The sequence below is a fragment of the Heteronotia binoei genome, chromosome 12, assembly GCF_032191835.1.
Source record: "Heteronotia binoei isolate CCM8104 ecotype False Entrance Well chromosome 12, APGP_CSIRO_Hbin_v1, whole genome shotgun sequence".
NCBI classification, from domain to species: Eukaryota; Metazoa; Chordata; class Lepidosauria; order Squamata; family Gekkonidae; genus Heteronotia; species Heteronotia binoei.
Genome location: NC_083234.1, coordinates 76956474 through 76976793, shown reverse-complemented (window position 1 = coordinate 76976793; position 20320 = coordinate 76956474). Strand labels below are relative to the sequence as shown.

At 46.9% G+C, this 20320-nt stretch overlaps 1 protein-coding gene across 20 annotated transcripts in view; it reads left to right on the top strand.

Moving 5' to 3' along the window:
* Positions 1-20320, top strand: part of FNBP1 (formin binding protein 1) — a 242782-nt gene that overhangs the window by 100066 nt on the left and 122396 nt on the right. For all 20 annotated transcript variants that reach the window (XM_060250480.1, XM_060250479.1, XM_060250497.1 and 17 more), the window contains exons 3-4: positions 3611-3667; positions 3926-4073. In XM_060250480.1, the coding sequence (XP_060106463.1) occupies positions 3611-3667; positions 3926-4073 (205 nt within the window). The remainder of the gene's footprint in view (positions 1-3610; positions 3668-3925; positions 4074-20320) is intronic.

Genomic DNA, 20320 nt, shown 5'->3' with positions numbered 1-20320 from the left:
CTGGAGGCTGGCAGCTCTAGCAAGATTTCCTGGGATTGCAGTTGCTCTCTAGGCAGCAGAGGTCAGTCCACCTGGAGAAAATGGCCCTTTTGGAAGGTGGTCTCTACAGTATTATGCTCCATTGAAGTCCCTCGCCTCCCCAAACCCGCCTCCCCCACTCTCCAGGCGTTTCTCAGCCCAGTTCTGGCCACCCTAAGTCTAGAAATCTTATTTCGACAGCCCAGTGATGAGCATCTCCACAATCAGAAGAGCAGGCATCTTTTAAAGAGGCGAGGAGGAGAGATTTGAGGTTTGCTATTTTTGTTTTGGTTTTAACTAAAAAATCTGTTTTACCTGTTATTGTAAGTAACCTTGAACCATGAAGAAGGTGGGATATAAATGTTATAGTAAATAAAACAAATATTTTTTTGGGGGGGGGGGTTAGGTGAGAGAAAGCTGAGATTCTCAGAAAGAGAGTCTCAGTTTGTAGTATACTCTGTGATTGATCCTTTCTGTGCTTGTGTGGATTTGTGGCATGCTGATAGCTCCGTGTGTAAGTTCTTTGCCATAGGCTGCCCCTGTTCTTTTCCTTTAATGTCTTGGGAATTCTCTCTGCGCCCTGCTTCGCTCCGCTTTAATTCTGATCCAGCGAGGAGGATTTAGCTAGGAGGGTTCTAAAAGTAATTCCCAAACTGAGGCATGTGCAATGTGTGACCGCATCCCCTTCCTTCCTTTACGCGCATCTCCCTGACTCAGTGTTTCTGAGATGCTTGCTGTTAAAATACAGCACAAAACCCATCTTGAGGCAATCGTTCATGATACTGGTGTACATTCAGTGACATCAAGATTGCTTTGTTGCAGCATTTCATCAGTCCATACGTGAACCCCAATACTGCTGTGCTTTTGTGGTTTTGTGTATGCACCCGGGGAACTGAAAACAGGTGGAAACGGCCTGTGCACAGTTCTCTGTACAAAATATGGAAATGAAAAGCAGAACAAAGGAGGATTCGTAATGCCTTGCTTCCTCTTTAGAAAACCTCCAGGTAGCTGGAAACTCAAGGAGAAATTTGAAAGGGAAGAATTTATGTGCTTCTTTACTACCCTGCCCTCCTGATGAGGACCTCCAAGTGACAGACACGGTTTTCTTCCCCTCCGTTTCATCTGCACAACAGCCCGGTGAGGTGGGCTAGGTGTATGATGGCCTCAGGATGCCAGCCTCCCAGTGGGCCTGGGGATCTAAGGTTGCTGGGTCTGTGTTGGATAATATCTGGAGACTTTGGGGGTGGTGCTTGAGGAGGGCAATGGTTTGGGGGGGGGGGGCCTCAGCATGGTACAATAATCATAGAGCCCACCCTTCCAAGCAGCCATTTTCTCCAAGGGAGCTGATCTCTGCCAGCTGGAGATCAGTTGTAAAAGCGGGAGATCCCCAGGCCCCACCTGGAGACTGGCAGCTCTGTGGGGAGCACCCAGGATTGTACCTCATCTCTAGACTATAAAGAACAGTTCCCCTGGAGAAAATTAATGTTTTTTGGGGGGGGTGAACTCTAGGGCATGTTACCTCACTGAGGTCCCTGCCTTTTCCAGGCTCTACTCTTAAATCTCCAGGAGTTTCCCAAACTGGAGCTGGCAACCCTATCTCCCCCCCCCCCCCAAAAAAAAAAAACACACACACACAGCAAGTGGCCAGCAAGTTTCTGTGACAGAACAGGAATTTGAACCTGGTTCTCTCAGCTCCTAATTAAATGATACTTATTCTGTCTCAAGAAGTAGGGTTGCCAGCCTCCAGGTGGGACCTGGGGATCCCTGCAATTACAGCTTATCTCCAGACTGCAGAGATCAGTTCCCCTGAAGAAAATGGATGCCTTGGAGGGTGAACTCTGTGGCACTGTACCTGCCCAGGCCCCACCCCCAAATCTCCTGGAGTTTCCCAACCTGGAGCTGGCAGCCCTCATCCCGTTCCCTGCCGGTGGCCGGGGAGGGGGGGACCTGGTAACTCTACTCAGGGGCCACCTCTTTGACACGCCGCCTGTAGTTCTTCTGAACACCAAGATGGCGCCCTGTCCCATATTTCAGGAGCCAGAATGAGGCCTTTAGCCTCTGGTGCTTGTGGCTGGCACGTGACTCCTAACCTGAAGTAGCTGCCTCTCTGCCCTGCGTGCCTCATGTCTGGGATGGAAGTGCACGTGGCTCTTTTGGAAGTTCTATGGCCCACTCTCAAACCACTGCACCCTCCTTCTTTTCTGAGCGACTGGCTTGAATACGTGTGTGCCGCTTGTTTCTCAGGAAAACGTGCCAAGGGTTGTGGACTCTCATTGGGGAGGCCAGTTCCATGGCTTCCTTGAGCCGGTTTGTTCTCCTCTATCATTGACCTCAGGCAATTGGTGAGAGGATCAAGGGGAGTTGGGGAAAACCAGGACCACCCTCCCAAATTCCTCAGAGGAAGGGGGAAGATAAAAATATTAATAGACAGGGAAGGACTGTATAAGCAGGATACTCATTCTCTTCCCTGTCTAGAATCTAGTTTGAAGAATATGCGTGGGTTGAATTCTGCCGTTGTGGAAACCATCCAAATGAAGTTACCTGTATTTTGATTCCCATTCATGTCAACAGGATTTACAAATGTACCATTTCTGTTGACCTCTGTTGGGTTCTGTGGTATTTTTATTGGGTTTTATTTGTTGGGCGGTAATGAAATAATTTGTTAGCAGTCTGGGCGCTTCAGTCAAATGAGGCAGATGTTTTAAACCAGGGGTGTCAAACATCTGGCCTGGGAGCCGAATCAGGCTGTCATCTATTTCCTTCTCCCTGTCTCTTGCTTCCTTCTGTGTAACAGCTTGTGTTGCAAGGCTTGCTCAATCACACAGGAGCTACAGAGCAAAGCTTCTATTTTCTCCATTGGCTGAGGCTCTTCCCTTGGGGAGGGAGAGCTTGCTTTCCAGGCTCTCTCAGTCGCACAGCAGAGCTACTGAGCCAAGCCTCTCCACCTTCTATTGGCTAGGCTCCTCCTCCTGCTGGTCCCCTGGGGAAGGCAGAACTTCCTTTGCCCAGTTCCCTGGATCCCATGGGAGAAATACAAAGAAAGTACCTTTAAGACCAATGAGTGCTAATGTTTTATGCATATATTAAGTTTTTTAAAATATCTTTTATTGTAGAACAAAATAGGAGTCAATTGCACCTTTAAGACCAACTTAGGTTTATTCAGAATGTAAACTTTCGTTTGCGGGCACACTTCTTGAGCCGTATTTGTTCTACTAGTTCAGACCAACAAGGCTGTCTATTTGGATCCATCTTTAATTGTGTTTGTGTCCTTTATAATATCTCTGCTATCTAATATTAAATAGGTACACATATGGCCTGGCCCAACAAGGTCTCATTTATGTCAGATCCGGCCCTCATAACAAATGAGTATGACACCCCTGTTTTAAACAGTGATACCGCAGTGCTTTAGGGGGAGAGAGAGGTACTGGGCTAATATCAGAATACATGCCCAGTCCTGCCCCTTTTAGTGGCAGCAGCCCCCTGCGCTGTTGAGATGGTCACATGGATTATGAACTCTTCCATTAATTTTTGTTATTATATTATGATGAGATTCATTAATCTCTCTCTCTCTCTCTCTCTCTCTCATTTTTAGGAATCTTTCGAAGAAATATCAGCCCAAAAAGAACTCCAAAGAAGAAGATGAATACAAGTAGGTTTCTAAAAGACCTGTAAATGGAAAATCCGGGGGGTGGTGGAGAGTGTAGAATAATATTTTTAAAAAAAAAATTGAGAAAATCATGCTCCAGAAGTCCAAGGTGAGACAGTCACAGAACGTGGGTAGAATTTCCTCCAGGGAGGCAGGCAGAGTTTTCAGTCTTTTACTGATTCCTAGTGAGAGGGGCTTCTCCATCAATCTCTCTTATTTAAATAATCAACCAATTCCTTTGTATATCTTTGCTGCTTGCAGATATTCATCATGTAAAGCCTTCTTAGCCACTTTGAATGAAATGAATGATTATGCCGGGCAGCACGAAGTCATTTCGGAGAACATGACCTCGCAGATCACCACTGAGTTAGCCCGCTACGTGCAAGAACTGAAGCAAGAGAGGAAATCGGTATGTTTGAATGTTCTTAGAAAGCTTGAAGTTTCTTGGTATTTCCCATGCCCCTCAACGCCATGTTTGGAGGCATCCAGTGGACATCAGCGTTGTTTGCCTTAAGTCCTTCTGTGGAGGTTCAGCTCTGTGCGATCGCTCTGTTTTCATGCAGAAGTAATAGAACAAAGCAGGAGTCAGGTGGCACCTTTAAGACCAACAAAGTTTTATTCAGAATGTCAGCTTCCATGTGCTAGAGCTAGACACACACTTCATCAGACAACAGGATGAAATGGCAAACAGTCCTAAATACAGAGAAAGTGGGCAGTGAATTAGTATGCAAAATCATGGAAATGTTTGTTAGCAGATAAAAAGAATCACAGTGTGGGGTCTGGTGACTGTTAGATTATGTTAACTGGACTGCATCAACAAGGGGGCGATTCAGCTTATGTTCTGAATAAAACAGGAGTCAAGCTGCACCTTTAAGACCAACAAAGTTTTATTCGGAACGTAAGCTTCCGTGTGCTAAAAGCACACTTCTTCAGACGAGGGGATCAGGTACAGTGAAGAAATGTGCTTTTAGCACACGAAAGCTTACGTTCTGAATAAAACTTTGTTGGTCTTAAAGGTTCACTTGACTCCTGCTTTGTTCTATTGCTTCAGACCACCACAGCTGCCCACTTGGATCTATGCAGAAGTAAGGTCAGGGGGCCTTTTCTGTGACTGCATTTCCTCCCCACAACCATTGGCCTGGCCTCTCCCCTGGGCTCCCACAGCTGCTGGTTTTGAGCGGGCGCAGAAACGGCCAAGTCTGGGACTCCTTGCTTGATTTGTAGGGACTTGTGAGTTGGTGAACGTTCAAGCGAGCTGTTCTCTTGGCGCTCCCCAGCCCTCTAACTGTCGTTCTTTTGCCGTAGCACATAAATAATGCATCGTTGTTCAAGCCGGGGCTCCGTAGGAGGGGAAGGTGGTTGCTCTGCTGTGTATCAGAGCCCCCCTTCTGCCCCCATCACCGTTTCAAGTTTCTAAGAGGGATTCTCCTGCCGCCCTTTTTTCATAGAAACCTGCAATTAGCTCTTGTTAGGAAAGAGAATGATTAAGGCCTGGCATGATGAGCGGAATCAATGCTGCGGTGGGTGTGCAGCCGCACACATGTGAATCAAGGCAGCCGGCGCTGATAAATACCCACAGGCTTGATTCGCCGTTGCCTTTTTGCTTCTTTTTGCACCTGGATCTTCGCCCCGGGGCTAACCTTGGAAGAGGGAAACGAGCTGTGGATCAAATGCCGGAAGAGCTGAGATTGCATCTCCAGTGTACATCTCTTAGTGCTAAAAAACAGACTTTGCCATCAGATGATGTGATTTCTGCAGGCTTTTAAGCAAGGATTAGATAAAATCATGGATGGCATCAAGGAGTGTTAGAAATTCCAGGCTAGTCCAGCATCCTGTTTGCCAAAGAAGCCGACCAGATGGCTCGAGATGGACTGCAGGCAGGTGGGCAGATCTTCCTCTGATGCTGCCTCACCAGCAGGTGCAATTCAGGTGTACCCGACCTCTGAACATGGAGGTTTATTGAACCATTGAACATATGAAGCTGCCTTATACTGAATCAGACCCTCGTCCATCAAAGTCAGTATTGTCTGCTCAGACTGGCAGCGGCTCTCCAGGGTCTCAAGCTGAGGTTTTTCATGCCTATTTGCCTGGACCCTTTTTAGTTGGATATGCCGGGGATTGAACCTGGGACCTTCTGCTTACCAAGCAGATGCTCTGCTATACCCCATACCATACCAAACCTTTAATGGCATAATAGATTCAGATAAAAATACACAGAATATAAAAATTTAAACATTGGAGATAAAATCAAAATAAAACCGAGCTACAGATGCATTCAAACATGGTCAGAATTAAATTTAAGGATATCAGCCAGAAATTTTGCCACAGCCTCACTAACCACCCCCTCAGTATCACTCAATAAATAATAACAGTGTGGCAGAATAGACAAATCTGGAGAAAAAGAAAGCTTGCCAAATAAATCTTTATGGAGGTTATGGTAAAAAGAACAATCAAGCAATATATGCTGGATTGAGTCAAGGGTATTCGCTCCACAGGAGCAAAGTCTGTCGGCTAAAGGGACTCGCTGATATCTCCTTTGTAAAACTTTGGAGGGAAACGCATTTAGTCTAGCCAACATAAATGCCCTGCGATGACTTGGAGTGGTTAGGTCTGATAGATAATTGGGCATTTTGCCACAAAAAGCATAAAGACCTAAGGAAGTTGGAGAGCAAATATAAGGGTCAGTTGGCCGTAATTTCGTTTCCTCCGATTCCCACAGTCTCAGTTTAATACATCTGAAGATATATGACTCATCAGAGGTAGAAAAATCATCTACCTCTAACCCCAATTGATTGAGCCACCGTCCCTCCCCTGACCAGCAGCGGCTCTCCATGGTCTCAAGCTGAGGTTTTTCACGCCTACTTGCCTGGACCCTTTTTAGTTGGAGATGCTGGGGATTGAACCTGGGACCTTCTGCTTACCAAGCAGATGCTCTACCACTGAGCCACTGTCCCTCCCCAATTGTTATGAACATATGGACCTCTCCTATTCCACGTTTGTCTCATCCCTTTAGTTACAGTTTGCAGTACTTCTATCATTGTTATGAACAGGACCTCTGTGGCAGCAGCCATCTTCTGATTGCCGGCTGCAGGAATAGCAAAGGGCATTTGTAATCTTTTTCTGCCTGCGAAACCCTCTATGAAAGGTTGAAGGAGCTAGGAATGTTTAGCCTGGAGAGGAGGCAACTGAGAGGTTATGTGAGCACCATCTTCAAGTACTTGAAAGGTTGTCATATTGAGGATGGTGTGAAGTAGTCCTCTGTTGCCCTAGATGTTTGGACCAGAACCAGTGCATTGAAATTAAATCCAAACAGTTGTCTGGCTCAACATTAGGAAGAACTTCCTGACAGCTAGAATGGTTTCTCAGAGGAACAGGCTTCCTCGGGAGGTGGTGGGCTCTCCTTCCTTGGAGGTTTTCAAACAGAGGCTGGATGGCCATCTGACAGCAATGAAGATCTTGTGAACTTAGGCAGATCATGAGAAGGAGAGCATCAGTGCTTAGTTCTCACGGCCCTTTCTTACACACCCAGCAATTTTTCTCCAGGCCAGTTTTACCAGGAATTCTGTAGGGGGTTTTTTTTTTTTGCCCTCTTCTGGGTATGGAGTAGGAGTCACTAGGGGTGCTTGGGGGGGGGCGGGGAGTATTTGTGAGTTTCCTGCATTCTGCAGGGGGTCCCTTCCAGCTCAATGATTCTATGGTTCTATGACGTTCTAGCTTACTAGAGCAGTGCCTGAAGTGGACCTTTTGTCTTGTAACAAGCAGAGAAAACAGAGAAACAAAAGAAAATAAACTAAGAACGTATCAGCACACCAGACACTCTAGAACAAGGGTGGTCAAACCTGCTAAACAGAAGAACCACGTAGAATAAACATCAGATATTTGAGAGCCGCAAGACATGAAATCAGATGTTTGAGAGCCACAAGACATGAAGGAAGGAAGGAAGGAAGGAAGGAAGGAAGGAAGGAAGGAAGGAAGGAAGGAAGGAAGGAAGGAAGGAAGGAAGGAAGGAAGGAAGGAAGGAAGGAAGGAAGGAAGGAAATGGGGGGAGAGAGATGGAAGGAAAGCAACTTTAATTTTAAATGCATTCTCCAAGCTGTCAGCTGGCTTGGCTTGGAGAAGTGATTTAAAAAGAGAAATGTCTTCTCCAAGCCAGCTAATGGGAGAATGGGGGCTTTGAGAGCCCCGCAATATGTGTGAAAGAGCCACATGTGGCTTCCAAGCTGCAGTTTGGCCACCACTGTTCTAGAAGGTTTGAGAAAGAGAGAAAATAAATCCATGGTAGTTTCTCAGACAGCGTATCACAAAGCACGTTCTTTCTGCTTTGCTTGATATACCCTGATTCTAACTGATGGTGAGAAATGCTGTTATAAGTAACCCTTAAGAAGAAGAAGAAGATATTGGATTTATATCCCGCCCTCCACTCCAAAGAGTCTCAGAGCGGCTCACAATCTCCTTTACCTTCTCCCCCGACAACAGACTCCCTGTGAGGTGGGTGGGGCTGAGAGGGCTCTCACAGCAGCTGTCCTTTCAAGGACAACCTCTGCCAGAGCGATGGCTGACCCAAGGCCATGGCAGCAGGTGCAAGTGGAGGAGTGGGGAATCAAACCCGGTTCTCCCAGATAAGAGTCTGCACACTTAACCACTACACCAAACTGGCTCTCCTTGGTATTTACGCAGCATGTTTGTTGACTGATCAAACCGATGCTTGTGCACCACTGCTACAATTCTTACAACACCCCTTCAAGGCAGAGCAGCAGCATCGTCCCTGCACTGCACATGATGGTGGCCAGAGTTGGGAACCGTCTGACTGTCATTGGGAGCAGCTGATCAGGCCCTTCTTGGCTGTTTTTGATTTAGTGCAGGGGTGGCCGAACTTTCTTAACGGAAGAGCCACATAGAATAAATGTCAGATGCTTGAGAGCCGCAAGACATGTACATCAGATGTTTGAGAGCCACAAGGAAGGGAGGAAGGCGGGCAGGCAGGCAAATGGATGGGGGAAGGAAGAGGGAGGGAGAGGTGGAAAGAAAGCAGCTTTAACTTGGAAATGCATTCTCCAAGCAGCCATCTGGCTTGGCTTGGAGAAGTGATTTAAAGAGAGAAATGCCTTCTCCAAGCTAACCAACAGGGCAGTGTGGGCTTCAAGAGCCACACGATATGTATGAAAGGGCCACACGTGGCTCCCGAGCCGCAGTTTGGCCACCCCTGATTTAGTGTGACTCCAGTGGAAGTGGGTATCCAAGATGCATTTGTGGAACTCCCCAAGAGAGAACAGCAATGGATCATCGACAGATTAGAGCTATTGAAAACCCAGTTGCTCAAGTGCAGATCAGAGCAGAACCAACGTGCTAGTTTTGCAGATGTTACGCTGCATGAGAGCATGGAGGCAGACTGTGCTATCCCTACTGCAGTCCTTTCTAACCAGGAGCCAGATGGAGGGCTGCTTAAGGGGTTGGCAATGCAAGCAAGTCTGCACCAGAACTGCGACCCGGCCCTGCAGGACAGTTCTTGGATTGGATGAATGACAGCTGTACACTGACTACCAAGCCCAGCTCAACTTTGATCTCACTGGTCCCCCGTATGGAAGCACAAGTTAAATCCCCATGTCGTGACGTTGGAACCTACCCATCCTCCCACGACACTGATCATACTTCACTATCCTCAATAGAGCCCCATATCATCTCCAACTCTGATGATTTATTACATCTACCCGCAGAGGCTCCTCTCCCAATAATGACATTCAAAAACGCCACCAAAAATGGCAGTGTATTTCTTGACAAGGGGAGAGTTCTGGATAAGATATCGGAATCCAATTGACTATTCAAAGGTGCCCAAGAACCAACCCTAAAGATTTTATCCTGGAATATTGCAAGTTGGAAGAAAAAGGTGGCTAGCACAGATTTTCGGACTTTCCTCAAACGATTTGATATTATATTACGCCAGAAAACTTGGGCTCAGAGTGAAATACAATTTGAAGGTTATAAGCCCTATTCCACGCCAGCAATTAAGTTTAAGCAAATGGGCCACTGTAGAGCAGGCCTGTGTTGTTTAATTTCTTAGCAGATTAAAGCAGAAACTACCTTTCTGTCCCCTTGCTCTTCACTGGCCCAGGCGCTTTTGCTTGAACTATCAGCCCTAACATTAATAATGGTTCATGTATATTTACCCCCTTGTCTAAACAGAGGAGGCCTTTCAGCACAATGGAACAGTTTTAGCATGTATATTGAGAAACTGGAGCAGGAGTACCCCTCTGCTGAACTTATAATTTTGGGTGATTTTAATGCTAGAAAAGGTAAAGGTAATTACACGTTATGTAAATCCTTGGGTCTTGACCTGCAGGGCTCCCTCCCCCAGGTTCCTGATTTTTTTCAAGGAACTCTAAAGACCCCCATGTTAATGCAGCGGGAGTATTCCTGGCAAATTTTTGTATCCCCTCTAATAGATCTATATTAAATTAGTCCATGCAACATGACTTGCTGAGGGAGTACACATTTAGTTGCAGATTAGGCAGCAGTGTTGTCGATTATGTGATTGTGCTGCCATTTTCATCCTTCTTGGTGTTTCGGGTTTCCCAGGGCTGATAGTGATGGTTCTTTTTTGGTGGGGAGGGGGTGTTAAACATGAGCACGCTGATCTGGATGCTCAAGGCTGGCTTGGTCTTCTCAGATTTTGGAAGCTAAACAGAGTTAGTCCCGGTTAATACTTGGATGATAGGGATACCAACCTCTGAGTGGGGCCGGAGGATTCCCCAGAATTGCCACTCATCTCCAGACTACCGAGATCAGTCCCCTTGGAGAACATGGATGCTTTGGAGAGTGGGCTCTGTGGCACTGTAATCCACTGAGGTCCTTGTCCCAGGCGCCATCCCCAAATCTCCAGGAGTTTCCCAACCTGGATCTGGCAACCCTATGCCCTCCATCTCCCACCTGTGGCCAGGGGGAACCTGGTAACCCTAATGGGAAACCACCAAGGAAGCCAGAGTTGCTGTGCAGAGGCAGACAAACGGTCTCTGTCCATCTCTTGCCTGGAAAACCCTCCTGGGGCGCCAGAAGCCAGTTGCAGCCTGATGGAACTTTCCACCTCCATGTTGTGAATATGTCATTTAGGAGTATTTGCCATTTCTGTGAGCTGCACCATTTATAAATAAGTGGCCTAAAAATAACAAATGCGTTAACTTTAACAGGAAAAATTAGGCATGAGGGAAGAATTGGTGCAAAAAAAAAAAAAAGGATAGACTCGTGGAGACTCTGATTTCCAGTGGGGATATTCGAATGAAACCAAATAGACAGAGTGAGAAGACTGAATGTTAGTATCTGTCTGTGTGCAATCAGCAGCAACTCATCCAAGGCTGCCCTGAAAATTTATGGTAGAATGAAGATTTGAAAGAAGTAGGGTTGCCGACCTCCAGGAGAGGGCTGGAAGTCTGCTGGAATTATTCCTGATCTCCAGGCTACATGGACCATCCCTTTATTTGTTTGTTTGTTTGTTTAAAACATTTATTTTAAAACTGGAGAGCCAGTTTGGTGTAGTGGTTAAGTGTGCGGACTTATCTGGGAGAACCGGGTTTGATTCCCCACTCCTCCACTTGCAGCTGCTGGAATGGCCTTGGGTCAGCCAGAGCTCTCTTATCTGGGAGAACCGGGTTTGATTCCCCGCTCCTCCACTTGCACCTGCTGGAATGGCCTTGGGTCAGCCATAGCTCTGGCAGAGGTTGTCCTTGAAAGGGCAGCTGCTGTGAGAGCCCTCTCAGCCCCACTCGCCTCACAGGGTGTCTGTTGTGGGGGGAGAAAATTTAGGAGATCGTAAGCCGCTCTGAGTCTCTGTCCTTGAAAGGGCAGCTGCTGTGAGAGCCCTCTCAGCCCCACCCACCTCACAGGGTGTCTGTTGTGGGGGAGGAAGGTAAAGGAGATTGTGAGCCGCTCTGAGACTCTTCGGAGTGGAGGGCGGGATATAAATTCAATATCATCTTCTTATTCCACTTCATCTGGAGAAAATGGCTGCTGTGGAAGATGGACGTTATACCCTACCAAGGCCCCTCCCCTCCCTAAACTCCTCTCTCCTGGGCTCCTCTCTCAAATCTCCAGGTATTTTTGGACCTAGAGTTGGCAACCCTAGAAACAGGGGATTCACACACACACACACCTCTCTTGTTACATCAGCTGTTAGAAATATTTTGTGAAAAGCCGCCCTTAGCCTGCTCTGCTTGGTTTATCCTTACTTATAAATGTTCCTTCAAAACATCTTGAAAAGCCTTCCTCTCGAGAGTGGATGTGTTTTGTTCAGAGCATGGGGGGGCGGGGGCTGGGATGGGACGGAGACGCCAACTGTGGTTAATGGTTTGAAAGAGGAAGACCTCTCTAGACAGGCCGGAGAGCGGAGTTACTTTCCACACGCAGACACACACCAGTCTTTCCGCAGACGAGGAAGAGCATCGCAAAGGTTATTCCTTTTGGCACAATGCCCAGCCAATCCATTTAATGACGGGCGAGTCCGTTTGGAAAGGTTCCCTTTGCATAGCTAGTTAGGAAGACCTTATATATGATGATCTCTTCTGCTTTTACTGCAGCAAGGGCTTTGATCTAAAAATAGAGAGGCCTATCAGAGAATGATAGAGGTGATGGACTGGGGGTGGCGGGGAGAAGAGGCATTAATGCATGCCGGTGATATCCAGATGCATACTTCAGCCGGGCTGATAAAGATAGCCTTTGCTTTTTACATGTAATTTTAAAAATAAGAATACTTGTAATCAGCGTATGTATACATTTGGCAAAATAAAAGCAGACATATTTGAAGACACAAGCAGTGATGCATGGTTCTGCTCATACTATCCGTCATGGATGGACTTATACTCCAGTATTTGTGCTCCAGCCCTGCAGAGATGAAAGAGACGCATTTTATATCCCTCTGTTCTCATGCAAAGGCCTCCAGCCTGAGCCCCTCCCCCCCACAACTCTTGCATGTTCTTAGAGCTGTATCGATTCCAGTTTTTAGACATACTTGTTGTGTGAGTGTTTTCCTCCATCCCCCCAAACATAATACCAGCTTTATAGCCTTTACAAACACCTATGAATAAAGGTTAAAATGCTTGGGGCTCTTTAGCTTGGAGAAACGTCGGCTGAGGGGTGACATGAGAGAGGTTCACAAAATTATGCATGGGATAGAGAAGGTAGAGAAAGAAGTACTTTTCTCCCTTTCTCACAATACAAGAACTCGTGGGCACTCCATGAAATTGCTGAGCAGTCGGGTTTAGAACAGACAAAAGGAAGTACTTCTTCACCCAAAGGGTGATTAACACAGGGAATCCACTGCCTCAGGAGATGGTGGCAGCTACAAGCATGGGCAGCTTCAAGAAGGGATTGGATAAACATATGGAGCAGAGGTCCAAACATATGGAGCAGGGGTCCATTAGCCACAAGGTATAGATGGAACTCTCTGTCTGGGGCAAGTGATGCTCTGCATTCTTGTTGCTTAGGAGTATGGGCAACAGTGGGAGGGCTTCTAGTGTCCTGGCCCCACTGATGGACCTCCTGGTGGCACCTGGTATTTTGGCTACTGTGTGACACAGGATGTTGGACTGGATGAGCCATTGGCCTGATCCAACATGGCTTCTCTTATGTTCTTAAACACCAATTTTACAGCATTTTTTTGCAGATATAGATCTTAATGTCCATTTGGCTGCTGAATCTCATTATCTGGATTGGGGAAAAAGAGGGCTGCACATTTTGCCCCTGCTGCCACAAAAGCAGCTCCAGCTTTTGAACTGAACCAGGATAATCAGGAAGTATGGGGGGAAGAGTGCTCTGCATATTCAGCTCCCTCTGCTCAATGCTAGATTTTGTTCCTCCATGGTACACTGTCCTACTCTGTTTTAAGAAACAGTCCTTCTTTTTGGTTAACGATGTACTTGAAAATACAATATCTGTTCATCCTTTGATGGCTGCAGTGTATCCAATGGCAGGGCTTACGCTGTGTTGTGTGCATACACTGACATGGATACGTACTAGAAATGAGATGCAACAGAGAGATGGAGACAGGCGCATTAATGGGTTGGGCACGAGACAGGGTAAACACCGCTGAAGGAAATTTCGAGCAGCTCACTGGAATGGGTCAGACAGAATGACAAACTGTGGTTTACTGTTGTTTGAACAAGTTCAGTAGAAGTACTTTTGGCTCATGTGCTCCCCAAATCCCTCCCGCTTTGCAAGTCGCAGACCGATTTCCCACTCACCTTACACTGCTCTCGTGCTCCTCGTCTCAGCGGGGCTTCCAGTTTCATTCTATCTGTCCCGGAGCTGCAAGTAAGGTTGGCGTTTTCGTGAGGCAAACAGAAACTGGTTTTTAGAGGTTTCAGTATTGTGAAAGAGGAAGGCTATAAATTTGACCTGCTTTTCCCTCCACCCCCCAACCAGGGAAGACGTTGCTTGTCTTCCCCTCCCCAGCTGAAAAATATCAAACTTCTTAGCTTTTTTTGCATAGGCAAAGCATTCTGGCCTCTACCTCCTTTTGCTTGCCACTTTCCCCTTTCTCCTTCCCTTTTGAAACAGAGCAGCCATCTTCCTTGCAAAGCCCTGTCGTGTGAGAAGATCCAGACCCTCTTCTCTCCTCACGAAAAGCTCTGACCCTACATGACCCCCTCCCCCGTATCTCATCCTGTCAGCCTTCTTGATGCCGGTCCGACCACCAGAAAAGACCGAGGAAGTCACTTCCCTGCTGAAGGATCTCGCAGAGGATACCCTTTGTTGCCCTTGCTTGAGCAAAGATCACTTCTCTGTTGACTGGCAAATCCAGCAAAAACTGAGCCTAGGGGGACAATTGTTGGTTGTTCTTCCAGTGGAAATAAAGCTCTTTTGTCACAGCCTTTCACAAGTAAAATGTTTCACATGATCCCTGTTCAATGCAGTGACACAACACGTTCTGTTTATTTCTTCCCTTCCTCCTATCTCATTGAATAGTCAGTCATGTTTCTGAGTGACCATGTGGTGTTCATATGGCAGGTGTCCCTGCACTTTTCTGGCTGACATTCCCCGAGGGGGGACACCTCTATCCCTCTACCACACAAAAAACTGGCAATTGGCATAGCCACATAATGTTATGATGATCTGTCCCTTAGATTCTCTGAATTCTCAGCTTTCTTTTTCTTTTTAAAAGTCTCTAGCCCAAGGGTGTCAAACATGTGGACCAGGGGCAAAATCAAGCACCCAGAGGGCCCCTATCAGGTCCCCAAGCAACTGGCTGCCATCTGCTTCCTTCTCCCTCTTTCTTGCTTCCTTCTGCATCACAGCTTGCTTTGCCAGGCTTGTTCAATCACACAGGAGCTACAGTGCCAAACCTCTGTTTTCTCCATTGGCTGAGGCTCCTCGCTTGGGGAGGAAGTGGGGGGAAGGCAGAGCTTGCTTTGCTCCAGGGGGAGAGAGCTCTGTTGTCTGGAGTTCAGTTGTGATAACAGGAGAACTTCAGGCTCCACCTGGAGGTTGGTTACCCTAGGCCTGGCAGCACCCTATGAGTGACTTAATGCCACCTGACTGGCATGAGTTAACTTGGCCTGGCTGCTTGCTCCTGTTCAGCAGCAGTCCCCCTACAACAGCCAATGTGATGTGGCAGTCTGCTTCAAGGCAGGGTCTGTGAGACCCAGGTTCCTACTGTGAGGCCTGGAGATTACTCAGAATTATGGCTGCTTTCCAGATGGACAGGTATCAGTTCCCCTGGAGAAAATGGTTGAGTCATTCTACCCTGCTCAGGTCACCCCCTGTGACAACAGCAAGTGTGATGTGGCAGTTGGCTCTTCACAGCAAGGTCTGCCAGATCCAGCTTCTTGCTATGGAGACTGACTGGGTGATTTCGGACCAGTCACAGACTTTTCAGCCTAACCTGTCTCACAGGGTCGTTGCTGCTTTGGTCCCCACTGTGGAGAAAGACTGTACTTTTTCTAGGTAGAGGCTGCAGAGAATGGGGAGGAGATGGAAAGCAATCTGCTCCAATCTCTTTTGCCTCCCCATCCCTTCTTTCTCAATCTACCCCATTCTCTGATAACCTACCCCACATTTCTCCACTTTCTCAATTTCCCTTCCCAACAGCTGCCTTCTCAACATACGTTGTTGCTTCCCTCTATCTTTCCCTCCCCTCCCCAGCCCCCCCAAGGCCATGACACAGCAAATTTCTAATGCCCATTGTATTTCTCTCCACAACAGGTCTTATTACTAGCAACATTATAATGCTTTAGTGATATGTCAATTGATGAGGGTTTGTTGTTTTTTTTTTAACCTCACTGGTGAAGAGGAGTAGAGTGAAGCAAAAGTTAAACAAGGAAGATGGATGACTGCTTAGCGGACACCAAAGAAAGAAAAGCAAAGGGGAAAAGACTCGGCCCTTAAATGAATTAGGTAACCCAAGGGTTGAGAAAAACCGCATTAAATAAAATGCCAGGATAAATACAGAAAGTACCAAGATAAATAAAATTAGCAGTTGACACTGTGTGGATATTTCACTTAAACTCTGTTCTGGTTTGGATGCCAAACCAGAGCAAAATTTCCAGGCAGCCTTAATTTAAAACCTTGCACTTCAGTCTGACCAGGCCTTGTCATCAGAATTGCATTGTATCCAGGACTGGCATTTCAAAAACGCCTCCTTAGTAAGCAGCCCACCACTCCATAGCCTCCTGGAAGAGAATGACTTTTCCCGCTCCTTTACCTTCTGTCAGAACCAGCAATGCTAATTGTTCAACTGTCACATTTTTATCCCGCTCTTCCTTCAGGGTGTTCAGGGCAGTGGATGTGGTTTCTGCCCTCACCGTTTGGTCTTTGCAACAACCCTGTGAGGTAGGTTAGGCTGAAAGCACATGGCTGGCCATAAGTTGTCCTTAAGGGCTGAATGAAGGAGCATTTTCCCAGTAATCTTATGCCCATTTTACAATTGGGAAAAGTCAGAAGTATGGCTGAGAGGAGCTGTCTTGTCCCGTATGTATTGGATTTTGAGCTACTGCTGAACTTTCTGTATTTGTAGGACTACGTTGATCCTTGCCTTTTTTTATCCTGCCTTTGTTCCAGGGTGCTCTGAGCACTGTACATGGATCTCCCTCACTTTAGTCTTGACAGCAGCTCTGTGAGGCAGGTTAGGTAGAGGGTGTTTGGCCCAAGGTCTCTGAGCAAATGCCACGGCAGAGTGGGGATTTGAACCCAACACCCCCAGCTACGACCACAACCAGTACAGTTATATGGAAACATATGAAGCATATCAGTCCAGGATCAACAAGTTCTGCTTTTGAGCAACCGTTTGCTTCCTGGCTGATTTTGAAAAGCAGTTCACGGTGACTCAGCTGCAGAAATCTTGGTGAATATTTAGCAAGGGTGATTTATCACATGGCACCCTATTTGCATCAGCTCCATTAAATAGATTTACCGCTTGATGGGCAAGCTTGGTGTATCTGAAACAAATTCCTTCTTTTATGGCTACGCTTGTGCCTTGCGAAAGACAGCAACCTTGCGTCTGTCTTTCTCTATAAAAGCAAAAAAATATAGCGTAACAAGTTTTGATATTTTTTTTTAAAACAAACTGTTCTCTTTCCTTGTGGTCATTCTTTGCTAAGTCATTCTCTGCAGTGTTCTGATTATTCTTTTTTCTACAAAGGTTTTTGCAGGGTCCGTCTTCCACCCAACAAAACCTTCTGCTGGCCCCAATCGAGACTAATTTCTCCACTCTTACGTCTTTTGAGCTTGTTTTTTGCAACCTGGGAAATGAGATTTACAGATCCTACTAAATTAAAATATCTGTTGTTGGCTGGACAGTTCTCCCAGATGTGGAAAATGTGCTGCTTTGCCCTTTGGTTCTGCCTTACTTCTTCTGGTTGTTCTTGCGGGAAGGTTCTCTAGCCAGGAAATGAAACAAAACAAAACCACAACAAAATCTCCATCCAGGGCAGCAACCCTCTGAACAGCAGTGCCGAGAGGCAGCATGGGGGGAAGGCCCCGGCCTTTGTGCCCTCTTGGTTGGTCCTCCAGGGCAGCTGTTTTGTCTGCTACATGAAACAGATAATGACTAGAGAGCCACTGGTCTTCAGAATCTGGGCTTTTTTTGTAGCAGCGGAAGCTGGATTCAGGTAGCCGGCTCAAGGTTGATTCAGCCTTCCATCCTTCCGAGGTCTGTAAAATGCGTACCCAGCTTGCTGGGGGGGGGGGGGGGGAGTGTAGATGACTGGGGAAGGCAATGGAAACCGCCCCGTAAAAAGTCTGCCGTGAAAACGTCGTGATGCGACGTCCCCCCAGAGTCGGAAACGACTGCTGCTTGCACAGGGGACCTTTCCTTTCCCTCTTATGTAGCCAATCCTCCAAGAGCTTACAGGGCTCTTAGCATAGGGCCTGCTGTAAGCTCCAGGAGGGTTGGCTACAACAGGGGTGTGTGGCCTAATACGCAAAGGAGTTCCTGCTACAAAAAAAAGCCCCGGCTCTTCTTGACTTTTTGTGTTCTTAAAGCTACTCACACCCAAACGGCAGCAAATGTTCCTTTTCCTTCCGTATAAATAATGATCTTTAGGATTTAGATAGTACTTTCAGTGCTCAAAGCACTTAACAAGCATTAGCTTGATGTGATTCTTACAACAGCACTGTGAGGTTGGCCAGTGATAATATCCCCCATAATTGGGGGGGGGGGGGCATGCTGAGCGAATGTGGCTTATTCGGCCACCTAATAAATGTATGGGAGAGATGAGGTTTGAACTGGGGACCTCATAGCTTCCAGATCCTTCTGCACAGTACACAAACTCTTGAAGCATGTGGGTACTGGTAGATGAGGCTTCGAAGTAGATGGTAAAACCAAATCCAAAACCAGTGAGAGTTATGTCATTGTGATACGGCTGCTAGTAATGTGAGCAGCCTGCCTTGCTGCTCAGGAAATGAATGCATGGGACAGCACCTGGAGGTTGGCAACCCTCTGTCTGGGGCAGTGATGCTCTGTATCCTTGGTGCGTGGGGGGCAAAAGTGGGATTGCTTCTGGAGTTCTGGCCCTGCCAGTGAACCTCTTGATGGTAACTGGGTTTTGGCCACCGTGTGATTCAGAAATTCATTTCCCACTTACCTTGTTTCGGTCTCGTTGCTCCTTTTCCCTGCAGGGCTGCTGCTGGATTTCGCACAAGCTGCCCCGAGCCGGCGAATTGCCCCTCCCCTTTTCAAGTTCCCTCCGCGGCAGACAGAAACCGGTTTTCAGAGGATCCTGCCTGCTGCGGAGGGAACTTGAAGAGAGGCAGAGCAACTCGCTGGTCCGGAGCAGTTTGAGCAAAATCCAGCAGCAGCCCCGCGGAGAAGAGGAGAGTGAGAGCAGCGTAAGGTTAGTGGGAAATCGGTCAGACTGGATGGCCCACTGGCCTGATCCATCACAGCTTCTCGTATATTCGTATGTTAATGTTCTTATATAGGAAGGTGCCGCTTCCTACATCACCTGATCACGCCAGTCAGGTGTTCAGGAAGTGTAGCATTGCTGTGCAGAGGCAGGCAATGGCAAACCACCTCTGAATATCTCTTGCCTTGAAAACCCCTTAAGAGCGGTCATTTATCAGCCCTTTCCGCTGCCGCCAGTTTTATTGCTGTGTTTTTATGGGATTTGGTCTCCCCCCCCCCCCCTCTTGAGTTTCAAGTTTCTGTTTTGGGTTAGTGGGTTTTATTGATGCTGCAAGGTGGTTTGATTGACTCATTACTACCTTGTTTTATTTGTTTGTCTGCAACTGGGACCTGCCTCGAGCAATCTCGGAGCTGCGTCGTATAAAATAAGTCAGTGTGTGATAAGCAGGCCATTCTGGGCTCATCACAGAGCACCGTCAGGGAACAGAAGCAATGTGTGCGGCATTACTTTAGAGCAGGGGTGGCCAGACTTGCTTAACGTAAGAGCCACATAGAATAAACGTCAGATGTCTGAGAACCACAAGACATGAACGCTGGATGTCTGAGAGCGGAAGGAAGGAAGGAAGGAAGGAAGGAAGGAAGGAAGGAAGGAAGGAAGGAAGGAAGGAAGGAAGGAAGGAAGGAAGGAAGGAAGGAAATAGATGGCGAGGAGAGGTGTGTCAAGCATTGTATACCCATTCTATATTACAGAAGCCAGATCTTAGAATTGTTACTTTTATATTATAGAATTCAGATTGTAGAGTTGTTACTAATCCAAAGTTAAAATGTGAGCACATCAAAGTAGCAGCCCCCACCTTTCTTCTTTCGCTTTTACTAACAGATGCAGGAATGTCCTCTTTGAAGATAAGACCTCCTGGGACTTGTTCCCAGGCCCAGCCAGGCCTGAACCCAGGATGTGCTAGCCTCAATATAGATAAGGAAACCAGAGTGTGAATTTCACACGTGAACGTAGAATTGTTTATAGAACCTTTGATGTGCCATTTTAAAGCTTGCATTCTAGTGCTACAAAGTATCAGCCCCAATCTTCAGCTCGAATGAGCCACATGGATTATCAATAAGCCTAACTTTGTTTCAAAACCCAAGGACTGGTTATTTTGAAATCTCATGCTTGACAAGGTGGAAAGAAAGCAACTTTAACTTTAAATGCATTCTCCAAGCTGCCAGCTGGTTTGGCTTGGAGAAGTGATTTAATGTCTTCTCCAAGCCAGCCAGTGGGGCAGTGGAGGCTTCAAAAGCCACACAGTACGTGTGAAAGAACCACGTGTGGCTGC